General features: G+C 59.4%; 3 protein-coding genes across 3 annotated transcripts; all 3 read left to right on the top strand.

Annotated features, from left to right (window-relative positions):
* The first annotated feature begins 2,008 nt into the window (after positions 1-2,008).
* H1-0 (H1.0 linker histone) lies at positions 2,009-4,320 on the top strand. Its single transcript, XM_077914591.1, has one exon. It carries the CDS (start codon positions 2,397-2,399, stop codon positions 2,979-2,981), a length of 585 nt encoding a protein of 194 aa, XP_077770717.1. The 5' UTR covers positions 2,009-2,396; the 3' UTR covers positions 2,982-4,320.
* A 441-nt stretch (positions 4,321-4,761) lies between these two features.
* On the top strand, positions 4,762-10,979 carry GCAT (glycine C-acetyltransferase). Its single transcript, XM_077914590.1, has 9 exons — positions 4,762-4,995; positions 6,874-7,004; positions 8,087-8,188; positions 8,628-8,774; positions 9,292-9,446; positions 9,578-9,660; positions 9,851-10,022; positions 10,259-10,380; positions 10,664-10,979. Exons 1-9 carry the CDS (start codon positions 4,800-4,802, stop codon positions 10,813-10,815), a joined length of 1,260 nt encoding a protein of 419 aa, XP_077770716.1. The 5' UTR covers positions 4,762-4,799; the 3' UTR covers positions 10,816-10,979.
* Positions 10,980-11,134: 155 nt separating this feature from the next.
* Positions 11,135-17,182, top strand: GALR3 (galanin receptor 3). Its single transcript, XM_077915844.1, has 2 exons — positions 11,135-15,752; positions 16,429-17,182. The coding sequence occupies exons 1-2, from the start codon at positions 15,394-15,396 to the stop codon at positions 17,180-17,182; spliced, it is 1,113 nt and encodes a 370-aa protein (XP_077771970.1). The 5' UTR covers positions 11,135-15,393.
* Positions 17,183-19,080: the final 1,898 nt, after the last annotated feature.

Below are 19,080 nucleotides of genomic sequence, written 5' to 3'. Positions count from 1 at the left end.
TGTACACATCTCCGCGGGGGGTGGGGTGGCTATTTGGATTGCCTATTTTCCCGTGCAGATCTTGGTGGGAATTAGAATTGTCTTCATAAATAGCCAAAACAAGCCCACCAGAATGCTGTTTTCAAATCAGGGAACTTTCGGGTAATTGACATCATCCAAATAAGAACCTTGACCTTTTGAACTAACCTGGCCCTTAGTGGCTTCCCTCCCCTGCCTGTGCCACCGAGATAAGCCCCGAGAAGGCATCTGATAGCAAGTCTCAGGCCTGTCTCTCTCTCGCCTCCCCAATCATTTGGATTAATCCATCCCTTGGTGTATGTGGGGGGAAGCCTATTAATTTTTCTGGCCTCAGAGACGCCCCAAGTCCAGTAGGAGCCCTTCCTCCCACCCGCAGCAACGACCCCCCCATCCCCCACCTAAACCCTCCTAACCCTCCCCCACTCCCTTCCCAACAGCCAGTGTCTGCAAACAGCTCCCCGGACCATACCAGAGACACGTTCATCATTTTGACCAGCTATAAACCCCCACTCCCAGGGTATTGTTTAAATAAGGAGTGCCTGGCCTCTTTGCTTAGGGAATAAAAGCCACCGGTTTGCTGCGGGAGGGGGCCCGGAGCATCCCAGAATCTCAACCCAGGGCCACTGCCAAGCGGGCTCTGCACGTGATTAGGATGTGTGTCACAGACAAGGGGTCCCCGGAACTCTGGGGTCCCCTCTGCTGGCCTCTGGCCCCTAAAGTCCCTCGGAGCCGCCTCAAGATTCCCTTCAGAGGGTGACGCCCCTTGTCCCGCATCTATACCTGCCCAGCAGCCTGGCAAAGATGTATACATTTTAACAAAGACATCCCATCCTCCCAGCAAAATGGCGGTGGTCCCGGCCACGGCTCTCTGAGCAACTGCACACTTTCAGAGGATTAGTCAGGACCCCAGGAGCGAGACCACCCCCCCCCAGCGCCGTTTCCCCAAGTTCCCAAAGCACCAGGGCCTCTTTTCATCCCAAGGGCCCCCAGGACAAGTCTCTGGTTGGAGCCTTTGGGACAGCTCCTGCATTGCAGCCCGCCCCCCCCCCCACTGCCTTCAAGGGACCTTGGGAGGGGGACTTGCCCCCCAGGCCGTGCCTCGGGGGTGGGGGCAGCAAGGCTCTGCCTCGGAGACCCCGAAACTCCTAGGCTGAAAGAGGCATATAAATGCATTCCCGATTAGGATATGCGGGCGATGTGGGGCTCTTTGAGAGGAGAGGACTCCGGAGACCCGCCCTCACTCCCTGGGGGGTCCCAGGCAGTGCCGGGGGTTCGGCCCCGGGAGAGAACCCCCACGCAGGGGTCGGGGGGCAGGCTGGGGGAGAGCCTGCCGAGGAGGGGGAAGGGACGAAGTTTGAAAGTGCCCTTCCAACTCTTCCAGGGAAAGTTTGCTCAGGGGCCCCAAGGACAGAGAAGAGGCAGGGGTGCGAGGGGCCCGGTGGTGGGGTGAGCCCCCCGAGAGGTGACCGGACCCCGGGGGAGCGACCCCTCCCCCCTGTCCCGGCTCGGCCCGGCTGGGAGTCGCCCAGCTCGGGGCAGCGTGTGTTAGTTGGGGCCGCTTTCCAGCCGCTCCGCCGGGCTGGGGGGTCCCGCCGCGGGCCGGAAGCGGGGTCCCCGGTAGCCCCAGGGGGGAGCTTTGCTACGAGGGGTTTCCCGCACCGGGGCTCCCCGGCCCCGCAGAGCCAGCCCCCCGCAAAGGGGAAATGTGCAGGCGCACCAGCGGTCCTCGGCGCCGTTTGGGGCGCGTGGCGGGCGCGGGGGGCGGCGGCCGGGCCGGCGGGATGCCCGGCGGGGGAGCCCAGGGAGCCAGGCAGCGGTCCCGCGCGGCGGCGGGGAGCGGGAGGGCCCGGGCCGGGGGGAAAGGTCGGATTTGCTGGGCGGAAGAAACACAGATGGCGGCGGCGCGGCGCCATTCCGGGCCGGGAGCAGGCAGCCAGCAGCCCTGTCCTCACCGCGGTCCGCCCGCCGCCGCTAAATACCCGGATGCGCCGCCCGAGCGCCAGACGCGGAGCTGGGAATAGGGAGGCAGAGGAGGCGGAGGCGGAGGCAGAGCCCGATCCCGAGCCCAAGCCCGAGCCCGAGCCCGAGCCCGAGTCCGAGCCCGAGCCGGAGCCCGAGCCCGAGCCCGAGCCCGAGCCCGAGCCGGGCGCCGAGACCGACCGACAGAGCGGCGGGGCTGGGCCGCACAGACCCGGCCCGGCGAGTCCTCCCGCGAGTCCTCCCGCGCCCCGAGGCAGGTCCCCGAGAGCCGGGCCCGGACCGGCCCGGGAGTCAGGAGGAGCGCCAGAGCAGATCCCGAGTAAGGCTTTCCTCGGCCTCCGACGAGGGCTGGCCCTTTGGAAGGCGCCTCCTTCGACAGCAGGACCAGACAGGCCACCATGACCGAGAACTCTACGTCCACGCCTGCGGCCAAGCCCAAGCGGGCCAAGGCCTCCAAGAAGTCCACAGACCACCCCAAGTATTCAGACATGATCGTGGCTGCCATCCAGGCAGAGAAGAACCGTGCTGGCTCCTCGCGCCAGTCCATCCAGAAGTACATCAAGAGCCACTACAAGGTGGGTGAGAACGCCGACTCGCAGATCAAGTTGTCCATCAAGCGCCTGGTCACCACTGGGGTCCTCAAGCAGACCAAAGGGGTGGGTGCCTCGGGGTCCTTCCGGCTGGCCAAAAGCGACGAGCCCAAGAGGTCAGTGGCCTTCAAGAAGACGAAGAAAGAAGTCAAGAAGGTGGCCACGCCAAAGAAGGCAGCCAAGCCCAAGAAGGCTGCCTCCAAAGCCCCAAGCAAGAAGCCCAAAGCCACCCCAGTCAAGAAGGCCAAGAAGAAGCCGGCTGCCACGCCCAAGAAAACCAAAAAACCCAAAACTGTCAAGGCCAAGCCGGTCAAGGCATCCAAGCCTAAGAAGGCCAAACCAGTGAAGCCCAAAGCCAAGTCCAGTGCCAAGAGGACCGGCAAGAAGAAGTGACAATGAGGCTTTTCTTGTGGACACTCCTGCCTGTCTCCTATTTTCTGTAAATACTTTTTCTCATTTCTTCTCTCTTGATCTTCATTTGCCCCTTTGTATTCTGACTTCCTAAGAGACAGAATCTGGATTCCTCAGAAATTAGGGAATAATTCATTTCTCCTTAACCAATCATGCAAGGACAGCAGCCACAACTCTCATCCCTAAGGATGAGAATGTACTTCTATTTTGTTTTGTTGACTTGTTATTAATCTACTTAATGGGTTTAGGGACTTGGGTGGGCTTGTGTTTTGTTTGGTTGATTTGTTCACTATGAAGGTAAAGGGGCGGGAGAGAATGGGCAAGGCCGCTTGTTGGGACGAGATGAGGGGGACCCCGGAAATGGTAAGGTTTGCAGGAGTACTTTAAGGTCAGCCAGCCTAATCTAGGTGGCACACCCCTGAGAGTTCCAGAACCTTGGTGGGGAGAGGGGAGGAGTGGTAGCAGCTGGATGGCAAAGGAGGGAAGTGGGGAAAAAAAAAAAAAAACCCTGGGGGGGGGGGGCGGCTGACTTCTACCTTCCAATAGTGAGCAGTGGGGGGTCCAAATCCAGTTTCCTTCTCACTGTGAGTGTGCCCCTGTGGCCTCCCTATTGTCCTGGGGAAGAGAAGGAGGGGATCGAAGTGACAGCTGGTCCCAGAAGCTGTGGCTTCTCTCAGTAAGCTGGAAACTAGCCATTGGGGGGTCTTTGTGGCTTCAGAAAGTCTCCTGTTAAACTGGAGTGGAAATTTTGGGGGAAGGGTGGGGACTCAGCCAAGTGCCTCAGTGTGCCCTGTTAAAACTTGGGTTTTTCCACACAATTGGATTGTATCCTAGGAGGACTTTTTCCTTTTCCCCTGGTTTTTTGGTTCCTCCTGTAGAAGAAAGAGGTGATTTTGCTTGGTGGCCTGGTGGGGCACCAGACCTGCCACCTGCCACTTAAAAACCTCCCAACCTCTTTACTTTTGCGTCTTTTATAAAAGTAGTTGTAGATGAGGGAGGGGGGAGTGGGCGGGAAGTGGACGGTAAGACATACTACAGTTGATTTTGAATTGCTAAGTAGTTTCACAGAGCTAGGTCTGTGTGTCTGTGTGTATATGTATATATACCTATCTAGGGCTAGTACTTTCGTCTCACACCCGGGAGCTGGGAGAAAAAAACCTGTACAGTCGTCTTTTATTTTTAATAATATAGGAAAATGCGCACTTGCGCGTGGTCCGCCCCCCACCCCCCTTTTTTTTAAACAAGTGTTATTTGTGCCGGGAAGAATTTGCTGTCTTTGTAATTTTAAAACTTTAAAATAAAATAGAAAAAAAAAGCGAAACCCTGAGCGGTGCCTTTTTTCCTCACTTTTATGGCCGGAGGCGAATGCGGAGCAATCGGGCCGGCGAGCTAGGGTGGAATCCGGGCGGCGTGTGCACCTGAGAGTGGAGCCGGCTCCAAGAGTGGGACGGGCACCAGGAAACGGCGCTGAAGGGTGCAGAGCGTGCCTCAGCCTGCTTCTAGGGTCTCGCCTTGGGGTCCCGGCTGCACCTCCTTAGCCCGCGAGCGCCGGGTGCGTAGGCTGGGGCTGGGAAGAGGGCGGGGGGCTGGTGGGCGGGGCCCCGAGGCGCCACCCTCCGCGGGGCCGCCTCCCCTTCCCCCACGGGGAGTCGCCGCGCGCCCATCAATCCCCTTTCGGACTCCGCCCCCGCGCCCCGATTGGCTGCCGCGGCCCGGCCTCCGGGCCCTGACCGAGCGGCGGCGGCGGCGGCGGCGGCTAGGCCGCGGGCAGTGCGGGCGCGCTCGGGCGGAGCGGGCACCATGTGGGCCGGGCGCGTGCTCCGCGCTGCTCCCTCCGCGGCCCCCCGCGGCCGCCGCGCGCTGTCGGCGCTCACCCAGCTGCGAGGCGTCCTGGAGGAGGAGCTGGACGCCATCCGCGGGGCTGGCACCTGGAAGAGCGAGCGGGTCATTACGTCTCGTCAGGGGCCGCGCATCCACGTGGACGGCGTCTCCGGAGGTAACCGTCCGCCCCTGGGAGTCGTCGGAGCGGGCCGGGGGTCCCTGGGCCCTTGCGGGGCCTGCGCTGGAACGGACGGCGGAGGGGCGGCCGGGGCGGCGCCTGGCGGGTGGCCCCGCGGGGCCGCTGGCACCTTTCCCGATCTATCAGGCTGACTTTCGGCTTCCCAAAGTTAACTGGAACCTCGCTAAACCTGTTTCCACGGGCGGCGGTGATTTGCCCTTGAGCACCTTTTCCACTCAGAGGGTAGGGCTGGAGTGAGACCCGGGCCTGTGAGAGCGTGAGAGAAAAAGAGAGGCACCCGGCTGGCTCCCACCGGGCTGCTTCAAGGAAGGGCGGTGCCAAGGTGGCGGCCAGAAGCCCCGCATTTCTGCACCTGCTGCTTTGTGCGGGTCTCCACTACCTGCTGCACGTGGACTCCTGCAAACCCCCAAACGGAGGAATAACAACCCATTTTAAAGACGCTGAAGCTCAGAGATGTGAAATGGCTTCCCCAAAAGCCCCTGCTAGGGACGCCTGGGTGGCTCGGCGGTTGAGCATCTGCCTTCACCCCAGGGCGTGATCCTGGGGTCCCTTGATCGAGTCCCACATCGGGCTTCCTGCATGGAGCCTGCTTCTCCCTCTGCCTCTGTCTCTGTGTGTTTCTCATGAATAAATAAATCTTAAAATCTTAAAAAAAAAAAAAAAAAAAAAAAGGCCCCTGCTAGCGGCAGGCTGAGCTTTGGTCCACATGCTTCCCCATACTGGAGCTGGAAGGTTAGCTAATGGGTCAGAGAAACCAACTTTCTGGCCAGAGTCACAGGGAGCAAGGCTTGGCTGCTGCAGAAATCACACCATGAATTGACCCACTGAGCCTTCCTCATTTCTTTCTTTCTTTTTTTTTTTTTTAAGATTTTATTTATTAGAGAGCGTGCACGAGCAGGGTGGAGGGGCAGAGGGAGAGGGAGAAGCAGGCTCCCCCCTGAGCAGGCAACCAGATATGGGACTCCATCCCAGGACCCTGGGATCATGACCAGAGCTGAAGGCACACACTTCACCAATGGGGCCACCCAGGCACACCCAGGCCTTCCTCATTTCTATCTAATTTGTAGTCACTACCTATCTTGTCTGCGCCAGGCCCCAGGTGGGTCCTGGTTATAAACAGGCTCCCAAACCCACCGTGTGCTCAGGAAATAGGCCTGGGATCCTTGGTGCTATTGTACTCATTTGTAAATCAAGGTCCTAAAAAATCTCTGCCTCTTCCCACCCCCCACTCCCTCCCTCCCACGCACCCTGCCCTTGCCTGGGGGAAGCCTGGAGCAGATCAAAATGGGAGACACAGGTTCTCATCTTACTTTTGAGTCTCCCACGCTGAGTGAACCTTGCCCTTTATGGGCATTAGTTTCCTCCTCAGGTCAGCTGTGTTCACTTTGGACTTTAAGCACATGATTCTGTAGCAGGCAGCAGAGTCCTCTGTGTGGAGTTTGGGGTAACCAGGGTGGGCACCTGAGCCCTCTTTCACCTGTGAGGGAACCAAGGCCCAGATGAGGGGCTGTTGGTAGTCTTCGGGGACAGGAGAAGCCTGTGAGGTAGGGCTACGTTCCCCTTTGGGTGGAATGGGAGTCAGAGCCAGGGTTTAAACTTCTTATCCCTCAAAGTACCACCTTGAGTGTCCGTTCCATACCTTCCTCTCCTGTGGTTGTCGGATACGGTACCTCCTGGGGCCCCTAGTTCCCTGTCCTGGCCTCTGCCCCAGAGTGGATCACATGGTGCAGTGGTTGCCGCCTCAAGGCTGAATCCAGGTTTGTTTCTTCTCGGAGTCCCCAGGGCCTGGCACTGATGCTTTTCCAGGCCCTTTCTTGCCCTGAGCTTCTGTGTCCACACCATCCTCCACCTCAGGAATACTGAATTTCTGCGCAAACAACTACCTGGGCCTGAGCAGCCACCCTGAGGTGATCCAGGCAGGTCTGCAGGCCCTGGAGGAATTTGGAGCTGGCCTTAGCTCTACCCGTTTCATCTGTGGGACCCAGGTACACAGTGGCTTCTACGGGGGAGTGTGGGGGTGCCTCGTCCCTAGTGTTGGGCTCTGACTCCAACGGGCTACTTCCCCCAGTCAGCAGGGCTGGTTTGGCCAGCTCAGCTCATCCCCGGGGCCCTGGGCCCACTCTTAGCCTGGAGCTGTACACCAGAAAGGCCAGGATCAGGCTTCTGTTTTGTTGCAATAGAAACCTGACCTCTCTGGGCATCGCTTTTCCGAGCTGCATGCAAAAGTGCTTAGAACGGTGCCTGGCACATAGCAGTGCTCAAGAAATGTTGATTAGTTTATTTTGTAAATGTTACAAAATAAACATACAAATGTGAAACTTCTAGTGCTTACTATATACCAAGTATGTATTATGAGCATTACAAATATTAACTTGATAATGCTCCTAACAGGAAAAAAAAAAAAAAAAAAGATAATGCTCCTAACAGTCGTGATAGGTGATATTCTTGTCTCTGTTACAGAGATGAGGAGGCTGAAGCCCAGAGAAGTTAAGTGTCTTACCCTAGGGCACACAGCCTATTATGATAGGAGTTTAACCCAGGTGGCTTGGCTCAACGGTCTGTGCTCCTGACCACTTGTGATTATTATTACACATCTTCCCAGAAAGGGGACGATGAAATGAATATCAGAGGCAGAACTCTAACTCCCAGCCAGGGCACTTCCCAACAAAACCCTCACTTGGACTGAACAGCTTTCAGACACAAGAATTTGAGGCCCAAATGAGCTTACATAATCCTTTTCTTCGCCATTAAGCAACCAAAAAAGGTACTTAGTCTGATGTCAGGAAGATGTCATGCCTTGGCCACTGTCACCCATAATTCCACATTAGACCCCCATTACAAAGGAAGATCCAACCAGGAAGAGATACCTAGCAAGCCTGATTCCTCAGTGAGAACCATCTGCTGAGTTCCTGTCGGCTGTGGGGGAGAAACCCTTGTTATGAAGAAAGGGAAAGGCCCAGGCTGTAGGCCTTCTGTGCTGAGTCTGTGACCCTCTAAGCCTCTGTCCCCAGGACTTGTTTCATGTGACCCCGCAGGAATCAACACCTATTTCACTCTGTTTCTTTAGAGCATCCACAAGGATCTAGAAGCAAAGATAGCCCGCTTCCACCAGCGGGAGGATGCCATCCTGTATCCTAGCTGTTTTGATGCCAACGCTGGCCTCTTTGAGGTGTGTGTGGGGCCTCAGGTGGGAGTTGGTGAGGACTGCTAGGCTGTGGAAGGCTTGGTAGTGGGCAGTCAGGAGAACCTGGCAGGATGCCTAGAGGTTCCAGTGCCCATTTCATATGGAGGCTAAGGTCAGGCCAGGTAGGTGCTCCAGGAGGAATCTTCCAGGGCCCTGGGGGGATAATCTATATCAACGGGAAGGCTGGAGATAGCAGGGATCAGGGACTTACCAAACATGTTCTCACCTGCTCTCATAGGGGCTGGGACCTGGTCCAGCCCAGGCCTGGAGGGTAATCTGAGGACCAAGATAGAGGCAGGTAGGGGCTCCTTGCCTCCCTGCCCAGAGGAAGATCCTGGATGGCAGTGAAATTTTATACCAGGAGACATGGGGAGGGAAAACCCCTAGGTGGTTGATCCACTCCCAACTGCCTTCTTCCTTCCAGGCCCTGCTGAGCCCACAGGATGCAGTCCTCTCAGACGAGCTGAACCATGCCTCCATCATTGATGGCATCCGTCTGTGCAAGGCCCATAAGTACCGCTACCGCCACCTGGACATGGCTGATTTGGAGGCCAAGCTGCAGGAGGCCCAGGTAAGACAAGGGCCAAGGGTTCCAGGGACGAGAACTGGGCTTATCCTCAGCCTTGCCACTGGTGAATGAACTGAGGCTTGGAAGGACCAACTTGGCACTCACGGCAAAGAACATGAAAGTTGGAAACAGACTTGAATCCAAATCCCTCAGCCCCAGGGCTTTATTCCACTGTGCCATGCTGCCTTGACTTTTAGCAAGCACCTCATGTGTGGCAGGGCCTGCTAGGCATAAAGGGGGATGAGCTTAGGGATGGAAATGGCCCCATCACGCCCTCCCTCTCGGAGGGGAGACTGAGCTGCTCTCACTGGCTAGGACTGCCCTGGAAGAGGTGGGCAAGGCTCAGGGAAGCACAGATGGGGGCCAGGATGTGCCAGCCCCAACACAGTAATGCTTATGTGTCTGCTTCTGTGCCAGACACTGGGCAGGGTGAGCTCTTAGAGCCCCAAGCAGCATAGAGAATGGGTGGTTTGGCCCAACTTGGGACATGAGCCATCACCTGTCCATGGCTTCCCTGCAGAATCATCGACTGCGCCTGGTGGCCACTGACGGGGCCTTTTCCATGGACGGGGACATCGCACCCCTGCAGGAGATCTGCCACCTTGCCTCTCGATATGGTGCCCTGGTTTTTGTGGATGAATGCCACGCTACTGGCTTCCTGGGGGCCACAGGACGGTGGGAGCATGCGTCACCTAGGGCCTTGGGTTGGGCTTCTAAGGGTGGGTGGGAAACCAGGAAGTCAGCCCCTAACCTAACCCATGATACTTGGGCGGCTGGTGGTAACAATGGTAGCTTCCCTTCTGCAGAGGCACAGATGAGCTGCTGGGCGTGATGGACCAGGTCACCATCATCAACTCAACACTGGGGAAGGCACTGGGTGGAGCCTCAGGTACCTGCAGAGTTGTGCCCCTGGGATCCCCTTATCCACTTGCAGGTCCCTGGAGGAGTCTCAGGGAAGGTGGGGGAGGGAGAGCTGGGACCATACAGAAGAGAGCAGCAGGGACTGTCCTGTCAGGAGGGCCCTGGGGTAGGCTCTGGCACCTGGCCTCTGACTCCCACCCTTCTCCCCTTGTCCTCAGGGGGCTACACGACGGGGCCTGGGCCCCTGGTGTCCCTGCTACGGCAGCGCGCCCGGCCCTACCTCTTCTCCAACAGTCTGCCACCTGCTGTCGTAGGCTGTGCCTCCAAGGCCCTGGACCTACTCATGGAGAGCAATGCCATTGTCCAGTCTATGGCAGCCAAGACCAAGCGGTGCGGTGCCTGGCAGGGGTGGGGCAGGCTGGGGTGGGGGAGCTGTGTTTTCATCACCCATTTTGGTCTGCCTGTTCCTCTGCCCGGCTCCCCATCTGCCTCTCTGGGTCTGCATCTGTCTCTGTTGGGCCATCCTGCAGACTCAGGCACAGATCTTGGATCACATGCCTATCAGGAGTGCATGTGAACACTCCACAGCCCCCTGGCTCCCTGTGACACCCAGCTTGTGTCTACAGTTTCCGCAGTAAGATGGAGGCTGCTGGCTTCACTGTCTTGGGAGCCGGTCACCCCATTTGCCCTGTGATGTTGGGTGATGCTCGGCTGGCTTCTTGCATGGCAGATGACATGCTAAAGCGAGGTAAGGAAGCTGGGGCAAGAGGACCAGTTATGGGTCCTAAGAGGAAAAAGGAGGGAACCCCTATACTGTGAATGCTCCCCCATACCCTCACCCTACTACCCCTTTTAGACCAGCTGTCTGTCCAAGCCGAAAATCCCAGGCCGTGACTCAGTCTCATGTCTGTGAGACCTTGGGTGCCTCCCTTGCCCTCTGTGACCCTCAGGAGAGTAGGCACCATGTGTCATGTCTCCCAAAGCCTATTTAGCTTTGGTGAGCCCCGGGTTGACCCTCTCTACTTTACCAGGCATCTTTGTCATCGGGTTCAGCTATCCAGTGGTCCCCAAGAACAAGGCCCGGATCCGGGTGCAGATCTCAGCCGTGCACAGCGAGGAGGACATTGACCGCTGTGTGGAGGCCTTCGTGGAGGTGGGGCGGCTGCATGGGGCACTACCCTGACCCAGCTGGTGACAAGCAGAGCCAAGGTCTCCCTCCCTCCACATTGACAGAAGGGCCCTTTGGTCAGCCCAGTCCTGAGGCACTGAGTCCTCTCAAAGTCCTCGGGCTGGGCTGGGCCAAGTGTGTAGTCAAGAGTGTCAAGCAACAATGTGGAAACAGGCTGACATGTCGGTGTGCTTTATTCTCTCTGGGCAGGCCCAGCCCTGTGACCAGCTGAAGAACCAGGCAGGAGCCTGGGCTCTGAGGGCAGGCTCCTGAGTAGATAGATGTCGGTGCTGACCACCTCTGAGGTTAACCCCAGGTGAAGATGAGACCCAGGCAGCACCGGTAATACAGGCAGGGGCCCCCATGTGGCACAACTGGATTCTGTGCTGCTGGAGAGGGCAGCTGCGCACCAACCCTGCAGGCCTTTTCCCACCCCATTTATTCTTCAGCCCCCGAAGAACACCTCATTTCCTACTCCCCATTCAAAAGATGGCATACAGCTACCCAGATAAAGGAGGAGCTGAGCACCCAAACCCATGTGTGGAAGAAGAGGCAGAGGATTCAGGCCCCAAAGGAAAGCATGTGGGTCACTATGGGAAAAGCCCCTGACAGTCTGGAACCATGTATTCTATGCCACTTTGTCCCTGACTCGGTGGCCTTGGGCAAGCCCCTTCACCTGTGTGTGCCTCAGTTTCCCGCACTTTACCAAGAATGAATGTTACATAGACAGCTGGGGTCCCTCCATTCTTCTCACTCCAGGTCTAGTGGCCGGCTGATCAGGCGCCAGGGAGCGCAGTGAGTCCAGGCTCCGGAATCCAGGCCTTGGACTCAACTGCGCAGTCCCGCAGGCAAGGCTCTCAGGATAGGCAATTTGCTGCCACCAAGGCCCCATCCACACTTGTCCCCAACTAGGACTCGCTGCTCCCTAGTGGACATGATGAGAACCCCCTTCCCATAGTCGCTGTCCCTGGTCCTTGTCTCTTCAGTGGCCTCCCCTCTAGGTTTTATGGACTGGGGGTGGGAGGCCAGGTGGGATAGGCTCAGATTCACCCCAGCTCCAGCCTCAGCGTGGTGTAGCCTTGGGGAACTCATACCTTGCTGAAGGTAGAGCAGAGAGGATGAGAAGGCCCTTCCTCATTCACGACAAGGAACTGGGACCCCCTTCTCCGTGCCTTTGAACCTCAGCCCTGCCTGAACCTGGAACGGTCTGGGCGAGCTGCGGGGATCCTAACCCTGGGATTCTGGGAATCTTAGCTTGTGGTCTGGAGGAGCTTGCAGCTGGGACCAGGAGCTCCGGGTGCTGGGAGATGGCAGCCCAAGGAAGAGGACTGCTTCGGCCACATCAGCAGCCTCAATAGGCGCAGGCCGCCGCCACCGGGTAGTGTGCCTGGCGCAGGCGCACTGCTGCAGCGGCGAGGGCGTAGGCCTAGCACCGGCCCGGGCCAAGCCAGCGGCTTGATGCACGGCTTGATGCACGCGTGCGTGACCTGCGTAGGCCGGCGGTTACACGGGGTGGCCACCAGCAGCCACCAGCCACGCGCTCCAGTAGTAGGTGTGGCGTACCCTGTGGGGCCAGAAACCCGGGCCCAGGTCCACCGCCCGAGGCGCAGGACAAGCCAGAGTGGGGCTCTGCCTGGGGCTCCCGGCCGCCACCGCTGGCGCTGCGCCCCCTGGCGGCCGGCGTGGGAGGCTGCCTTGCGGCGGCGGCGCCACGCCCGTGGGTCAGCTATAGCCGCTCAGCGTGCCGACCTGTGCCGACCTGTGCCGACCTGTGCCGGCTCCGCCCGCCGCCCTCCGGAAGGGCTGGTGGGAAGCTCCCCCGCGCGGCGGCAGCGTTGGGCGCGTGTACCGGTGGCCGCCGGACGCCCGCGACAGTCGGAGGGCCGCGGATCAGCCGCACCTCCCCCTCCCGCGGGCCGGAGCTCGTCCCGAGGCCGCCCCCACGGCGCGCTCCGCGTCCTCTGCGTGGGCCCCAGGTTCGAGGCTGCGGTGCCCGGAGCAAGAGGAGGAGGGGGCGCCAGGGACGCGCTGGGGCCCGACCTTGACGCGTGCTTCCTGCCGGCCCCACCCGTCCCCGCGCCTTCCCTCGGGCTCTGCTATCCTATCAGCCTTGCCCTGCTGGGAGTTCTCGCCCTCCTGTAGCAGCGCATCCAGAGCCCTGCCCTGGGCCAGGAGCTGGTTGGGCCGGAGGCTCCCCAAAACAGGATAGTGTGCCAGGGATCTGGGGGGCTTTCAGAGTTCAGGGTGGTGGTAGACCTCTGACAGTCAAGGATTCTAAAACCCCGGTGCTCGGGCTGGAATCCTACAATTCTGCACTCCATGGATCATGACATTCTACCATTCTAATTCCTTAATTCAATTCTGATAGCTCTGAATTCAGGGCAGTGTAGGTATGAGTCCTAATATCTACCGTTTAGTGAATATTTCTAAGAATTCCAGGGATGTTCTGTATCTAGCGTGAGTGACATCAGGCTTTCAAGAAATACCTCTGAGCACTGGGGAAAATCCCAGGGGCCTGGGAGGAGCTAGTCCTGAAGAGTCCCTTCCCCAGCATCCTGGGTCTTGAATGCAAGTTCTGGCCCCATCGGTCCCAAGAAAGTGTCCCAGCTTCTAGAAAGACTACACACAGTCCCTACTACCTCTTCTCTCCCTTAACTCATTGCAGATTGTTCTGTCCCCACTACACTTGTCCAGTTTACCAACAACCTCACTGTTATGAAATTCAGTGTACCTTACCCTTCCCACCCCACTCCCTGACTAGTCTCTCTAACCCTCTGGAAGCATTTGGCCACGTGGCCTACTCCTTCAAAAGTTCCAGGCTAGAACCCTGTGCATGGCTAAACCACACAGCCATTCACCAAGACCGATTAATCTCTGGCTTTTGTGGGGACAGGAGGCTTCTAACAGATCAGTCACTAGATCATTCCCCTTCTCTTCATCCTTACCCCAGGCCAAAATAAACTAATTACAAACTAAATAAGCAGAACATGTCCCTGCTCTAAGACTTTCACTAGTTTCCTATTGCCCTCAGGCTAAAGCCAAACTCTGGATTGGCACCAAAGCATTCCATCTCCAGCCAGACAGAACCTCTGAAATAAGCTTCGGAAAGCTGATGGGCCCCAGGATTTTCAGGGCCTGGGGGGAGGAGTCCTATCTGGTCTCCAGAAAAGAGACTCATTCTGGTTTCCTAGCCTAGGACACCCTATTCAAGATGAGGAATCCTTTCTGAGCTTGGATTAGAGCCCTACTTGGGGCAGGGAGAGGGAAGATGGAGAGGGAGTTAGTAGGCAGGAGGTGAGAGTGCCAGGAATGGGCTGGGCCCTGGGCACGGAGGGGTTAACTGCAAAGCGAATCTCAGAGTGAGATCAATGGGTTCCTCACTGCAGAAAGAGGCAGATGCAACGCAGGGAGGTAGAAAAGAACCAGGCAGAAGAGCATGCCACCCGAGGGAAATCAGGCACCGAGCAGGAGGTGGCCAGTGTCTACTCCGGAGGGAGTGCCCAAGTCTGGCTCGGCAGAAGAGGTGCCTTAAAGGAGAAGAGGGAGAACTGGGAGGCAGAGCTGCACCTGCAGGGAGGCGCCTAGGGGCAGCCCCTGAGCCAAGAGGCAGCCCCAGTCTGGCCGGTTCACCCAGGACCAAGTAGGGCCCAGCGCCCAGAGTTGAGGTGGGTGCTGCCCATCCTGAGCTTCGGGGCAGGGTGGGCTTGCTGCATGCTGGGGGCTGGGGGCGCAGATACTACCTTTTTTCTCTCCTTCCTTCCCGTCCCCCCCCCCACCCCACCATGCCCTCTATTTGTCTCACCAACCCAGAGATCCCAGGCATGCAAGGGGATCCACAGGTAGTGGCCGATCTGGGCCGTGGGGTGGAGCAAGTGTGAGAGGGGGCACAGCCAGCATAAATGCACTCACACATACTTGCACATTGTCAGAGGTACCACCTGTTAACAGGCTGTCAGATGAGCGCTCCAGCCTGGGCGTCAGGCTACCAGGGTGGTAACAGCCCCGGATCTGCCATTCAAAGTGTGATATTAACCTCCCATGTCCCCTCTCTGAGCCTCAATTTCCTCTCATGCAGAAAGGGCGTAGTGACTGATATGGATTTCCCTGCTGTGCCCTGTGGGGCTTTCACTAAATTGGACTTTATGATGACTCGGGGATATCACCCAAGTCTTGCTGACTTTGACCCATGTCCAAGACTCTTCCCTGGGCTTCAAACCCCCATGGAGAAGTAAGGTGGATATATCAGCAACTTGGGTTGGATTTGCCCCCCTCCCATCTGCCATGTCCTCACCCTCCATCCTGCCTGGAGGTGTCCATCACCTAATTCATGGGAGTGTCCCCTAGGAAACTGAGAAACCCACCTCAGACGCATATGCAACTGTGCCAGGCTTGCACAAGTGGAGGGAGCTCAGTGATAACTTTTGGCCGTCTCCCCACTCCCATCCCCGACCCCCATGAGCTCCATGCCCAGGAGACCTGGCTGGGCCCAGGCCAGGGGCCTGGATTGAGACCCCTGGGTCGAGTGACCAGAGCCGGAGGGCTCCTGTCTGAGGACTCCAGCTTCTTTTCCTCAGGTGCCCATCAGATGGGGAGATGGCTGATGCACAGAACATCTCGCTAGACAGCCCAGGGAGCGTGGGTGCTGTGGCAGTGCCTGTGGTGTTTGCCCTCATCTTCCTGCTGGGCACAGTGGGCAATGGGCTGGTGCTGGCTGTGCTGCTGCAGCCCAGCCCGAGCGCCTGGCAGGAGCCCGGCAGCACTACGGACCTATTCATCCTCAACCTAGCGGTGGCCGACCTCTGCTTCATCCTGTGCTGCGTGCCCTTCCAGGCCGCCATCTACACACTGGACGCCTGGCTCTTTGGGGCCCTCGTCTGTAAGGCTGTGCACCTGCTCATCTACCTCACCATGTATGCCAGCAGCTTCACGCTGGCCGCCGTCTCGGTGGACAGGTGGGCTGTGCCCGGGACCTGGCTGGGTCTGGGCTGGGGAGGGAAGACCTGAACAGATTCCTTAGGAAGGAGAGAACAGGGAGCCAAAAAGGAAGTGGGAGGGAGAGAAGGGTCAGCTCTGTGGCCCCCACCAACCAGTCTCTGGGCGGCAGCAGAGTGTCCTTGAGGGGACCATCCTGCCCTCCCGCCACTCCATTGTGAGCCTCCAGGGGACATCTCTGTGTCTCACGTGTGGGCACAGAGCCCTACACGTAGTAGATGCCCTGTGTCGCATGAATGGCAAAAAGAACACATGAATGATGAATTCATCAGGTGTTTTATTACTGCCCACACCTGACCCGGTCTGCGGTCATCCCTGCCTTCGCCGTTCCGAACTTGGGGTCCAAGCCAGGCTCACTGTCCCTTCCCTCCGAGCCTCTAACCCAGCCTTGCTGGGTGCCAGGCACTGCCCTAGGCGCTTGGCCTGTCGATGCCCTTCACCCTGCAGCCCCCTGCAGGCGGGCGGCGCCCTCTCGCCCCTGCTGCCCAGACCCGGAAAGCCGGAAAGCCAGGCCAGCGGCCCCAGGTCCCGGCGCAGCGTCCACACGGGTGCAGGGCGGGGGCGCGGGGGCGCGGGGGCGCGGGGCGCTCGGCCCCCGCCGCGCTGACCGCCGCCCGCCCGCCCGCCCGCCCGCAGGTACCTGGCCGTCCGGCACCCGCTGCGCTCGCGGGCCCTGCGCACGCCGCGCAACGCCCGCGCCGCCGTGGGCCTGGTGTGGCTGCTGGCGGCGCTCTTCTCGGCGCCCTACCTCAGCTACTACGGCACGGTGCGCTACGGCGCGCTGGAGCTCTGCGTGCCCGCCTGGGAGGACGCGCGCCGGCGCGCCCTGGACGTGGCCACCTTCGCCGCCGGCTACCTGCTGCCCGTGGCCGTGGTGAGCCTGGCCTACGCGCGCACGCTGCGCTTCCTGTGGGCGGCCGTGGGCCCCGCGGGCGCGGCGGCGGAGGCCCGGAGACGGGCCACGGGCCGCGCGGGGCGCGCCATGCTGGCGGTGGCCGCGCTCTACGCCCTCTGCTGGGGCCCGCACCACGCGCTCATCCTCTGCTTCTGGTTCGGCCGCTTCGCCTTCAGCCCGGCCACCTACGCCTGCCGCCTGGCCTCGCACTGCCTCGCCTACGCCAACTCCTGCCTCAACCCGCTCGTCTACGCGCTCGCCTCGCGGCACTTCCGCGCGCGCTTCCGCCGCCTGTGGCCCTGCGGCCGCCGCCACCGCCGCCACCGCGCCCGCCGCCGCGTCCGCCCCGCCACCGCGGGCCCCGCCGGCCGCCCCGGGGACGCACGGCCGCGAGGGAGGCTGGCGGCGGGCGGCGGCCGCGGCGGGGCCCCCGGGGGAGAGGCCGCGCGCGCCGCAGGGGCTGGCCGAGCCCCGTCCGCCCTGGGCCCCGAGTGAGCCTCGTGCGCCTCGGCTGTGCCGGTGACCCCGGGCACGACCGCACGACCCCCCCGGGGCGGATGGCGGCAGTCCCCCCAGGCGCCCTGGCCGAGCTGGGGCTCCAGCCCGGCGGACACCCCTGGATGGTGACACTGGGTCACCCCAGCTAAGCGCAGCCCCCCCCCCCCCCCCCCCCCCCCCCCCCCCCCCGGGCTGGAGTCTGGCCACAGCCAGCCGGCCTGAGAGCAGGCCTCGGCCCACGCCTCCGGCTTGGTCAGCACCTTCTAGGCGCGGCTTCCTCCGCTACCCTTCACCGGCCCCTTCTCCCTTCCAGACGGCGTCCTGGGCGATTTCGCACTAGCAGCATAGTTATGAAGCATTTACTGTGGATTTTCTGCGGTGCTACGTCCTTCAATCTAAGCATCAAAGCAGCTTTGCAAGGTAGATTCAATTAGTTCCCTTTCTACAGACGTAGAAACCAAGGATCAGAAAAGGTTTAGTGATTGGGGGCACCTGGCTGGCTTAGTAGGTGGTGCATATGACTTTTGATCTAGGGGTTGTGGGTTCCAGCCCCCTGAGTGTAGAGATTATTCAAAAATAAAATCTTTAAAAAAAAAAAAAAGGTTTAATGATTTGCCCAAGGTCACATAGCTAGTGTCTAGCAGAAGTTGGATTCAGATCCACTGCAATTTAGCTTTCCCTGTTCAATGGAACCATCTTCTCCACCTTTGGGGCCTCTGCTGTCAGTTTGCATCGTTTCCAAGGTTTTCCTCTGCTCTTTCTGGTTCTGCATCAGCACTCTTCCCTAAACAGGCAGCTCCCCAGACTTGACTGGATGCTGTGGAAACCTCAGAGAGCTCCCAGTCCCTTTCCTTAGGATTATTCTGTTCAGGTACTCAGGCCAGCAAGTCCTGTGGGCTTCCCCCCTCCCCCCCCCCCAGCCACGCAGTCCTAGGTCCGTCGCCTGACCCAAACCCCTTGCATTATTCCTTCAGCCACTTGGTGCTCCTGGCTCAGGTGAGACACTGAGCCACACTCGGGTCCCAGCTGGCAGCCCTGGCTGCCCTGTGGCCCTCTCTCTCCCTGTCCATGCACATAGCAGGGTAGTCTGTGGCTCTGGAAGCCTCCTAATTAACCAATAAATCAGTCCCGATGGTTGCAGAGCTACCCACTTCCCTCCCTCTCTCCCCTCCGCACACATCAATAATATATTTATTAGCTTCAGGCAGAGGCCTGAGACCTTTCGGCCTCCTTGTCTCCTTGGCACACCTCCCGGCTGCTAGGCACGCTGGGAAGGCCCCTCCCTGACAGTAGGCAGCTGCCGAGTCCTTCTCACTGCCTGCCACCTGCCATAGACCCTGGGGGTCAGAGTGTCAGTCACCCTTCACAGGGGGGCCCAGCACAAGGGCCTGACAGCAGGTCCGGCGCGCTTTCTACCACGTGTCTGCCAAGGTTCCCATGGCTGGCTCAGGCTGCAGCAGTGGGAGTGTTTCTCAGATGGCAGGGGCGTGATGCTACCCGCTTCTACAGCACCCAGCACGGCCTCTACCTCCCTGTTGCCACCACTCACACCTCCGCTGGCTGCTCTGTGCCTCAGAGACAGGAGACCTCCACTTTCAGAAGTAGAAACAGGTAGCTTGACCAAAGCCAAGTGGCAAATTCGCGGCAGAGTTGGGATCCTAACTGGGCCCGACCGACAGCTCCCGTGGCAGGCCCAGCAGCCCAGGGAAACATCTTAGACCATCTGACAAAGTTCACCACACGACACCGGTGAATGCCTTCAAAGCCGAATGGGGAACATCTTCCCGGGTGTGCTTATGCTATGCTTGGTCCGGCCAACGAGCGGGGCTGCCGCTCCTCCGGTCAGCCTTGTGAGTGTGGACAAGCGGCTGACCCACCACAGCCTCCGTCTAGGA

Source organism: Canis aureus, chromosome 11, assembly GCF_053574225.1.
Source record: "Canis aureus isolate CA01 chromosome 11, VMU_Caureus_v.1.0, whole genome shotgun sequence".
Classification (NCBI taxonomy): Eukaryota; Metazoa; Chordata; class Mammalia; order Carnivora; family Canidae; genus Canis; species Canis aureus.
This window is presented reverse-complemented; position numbering and strand designations above follow the sequence as displayed.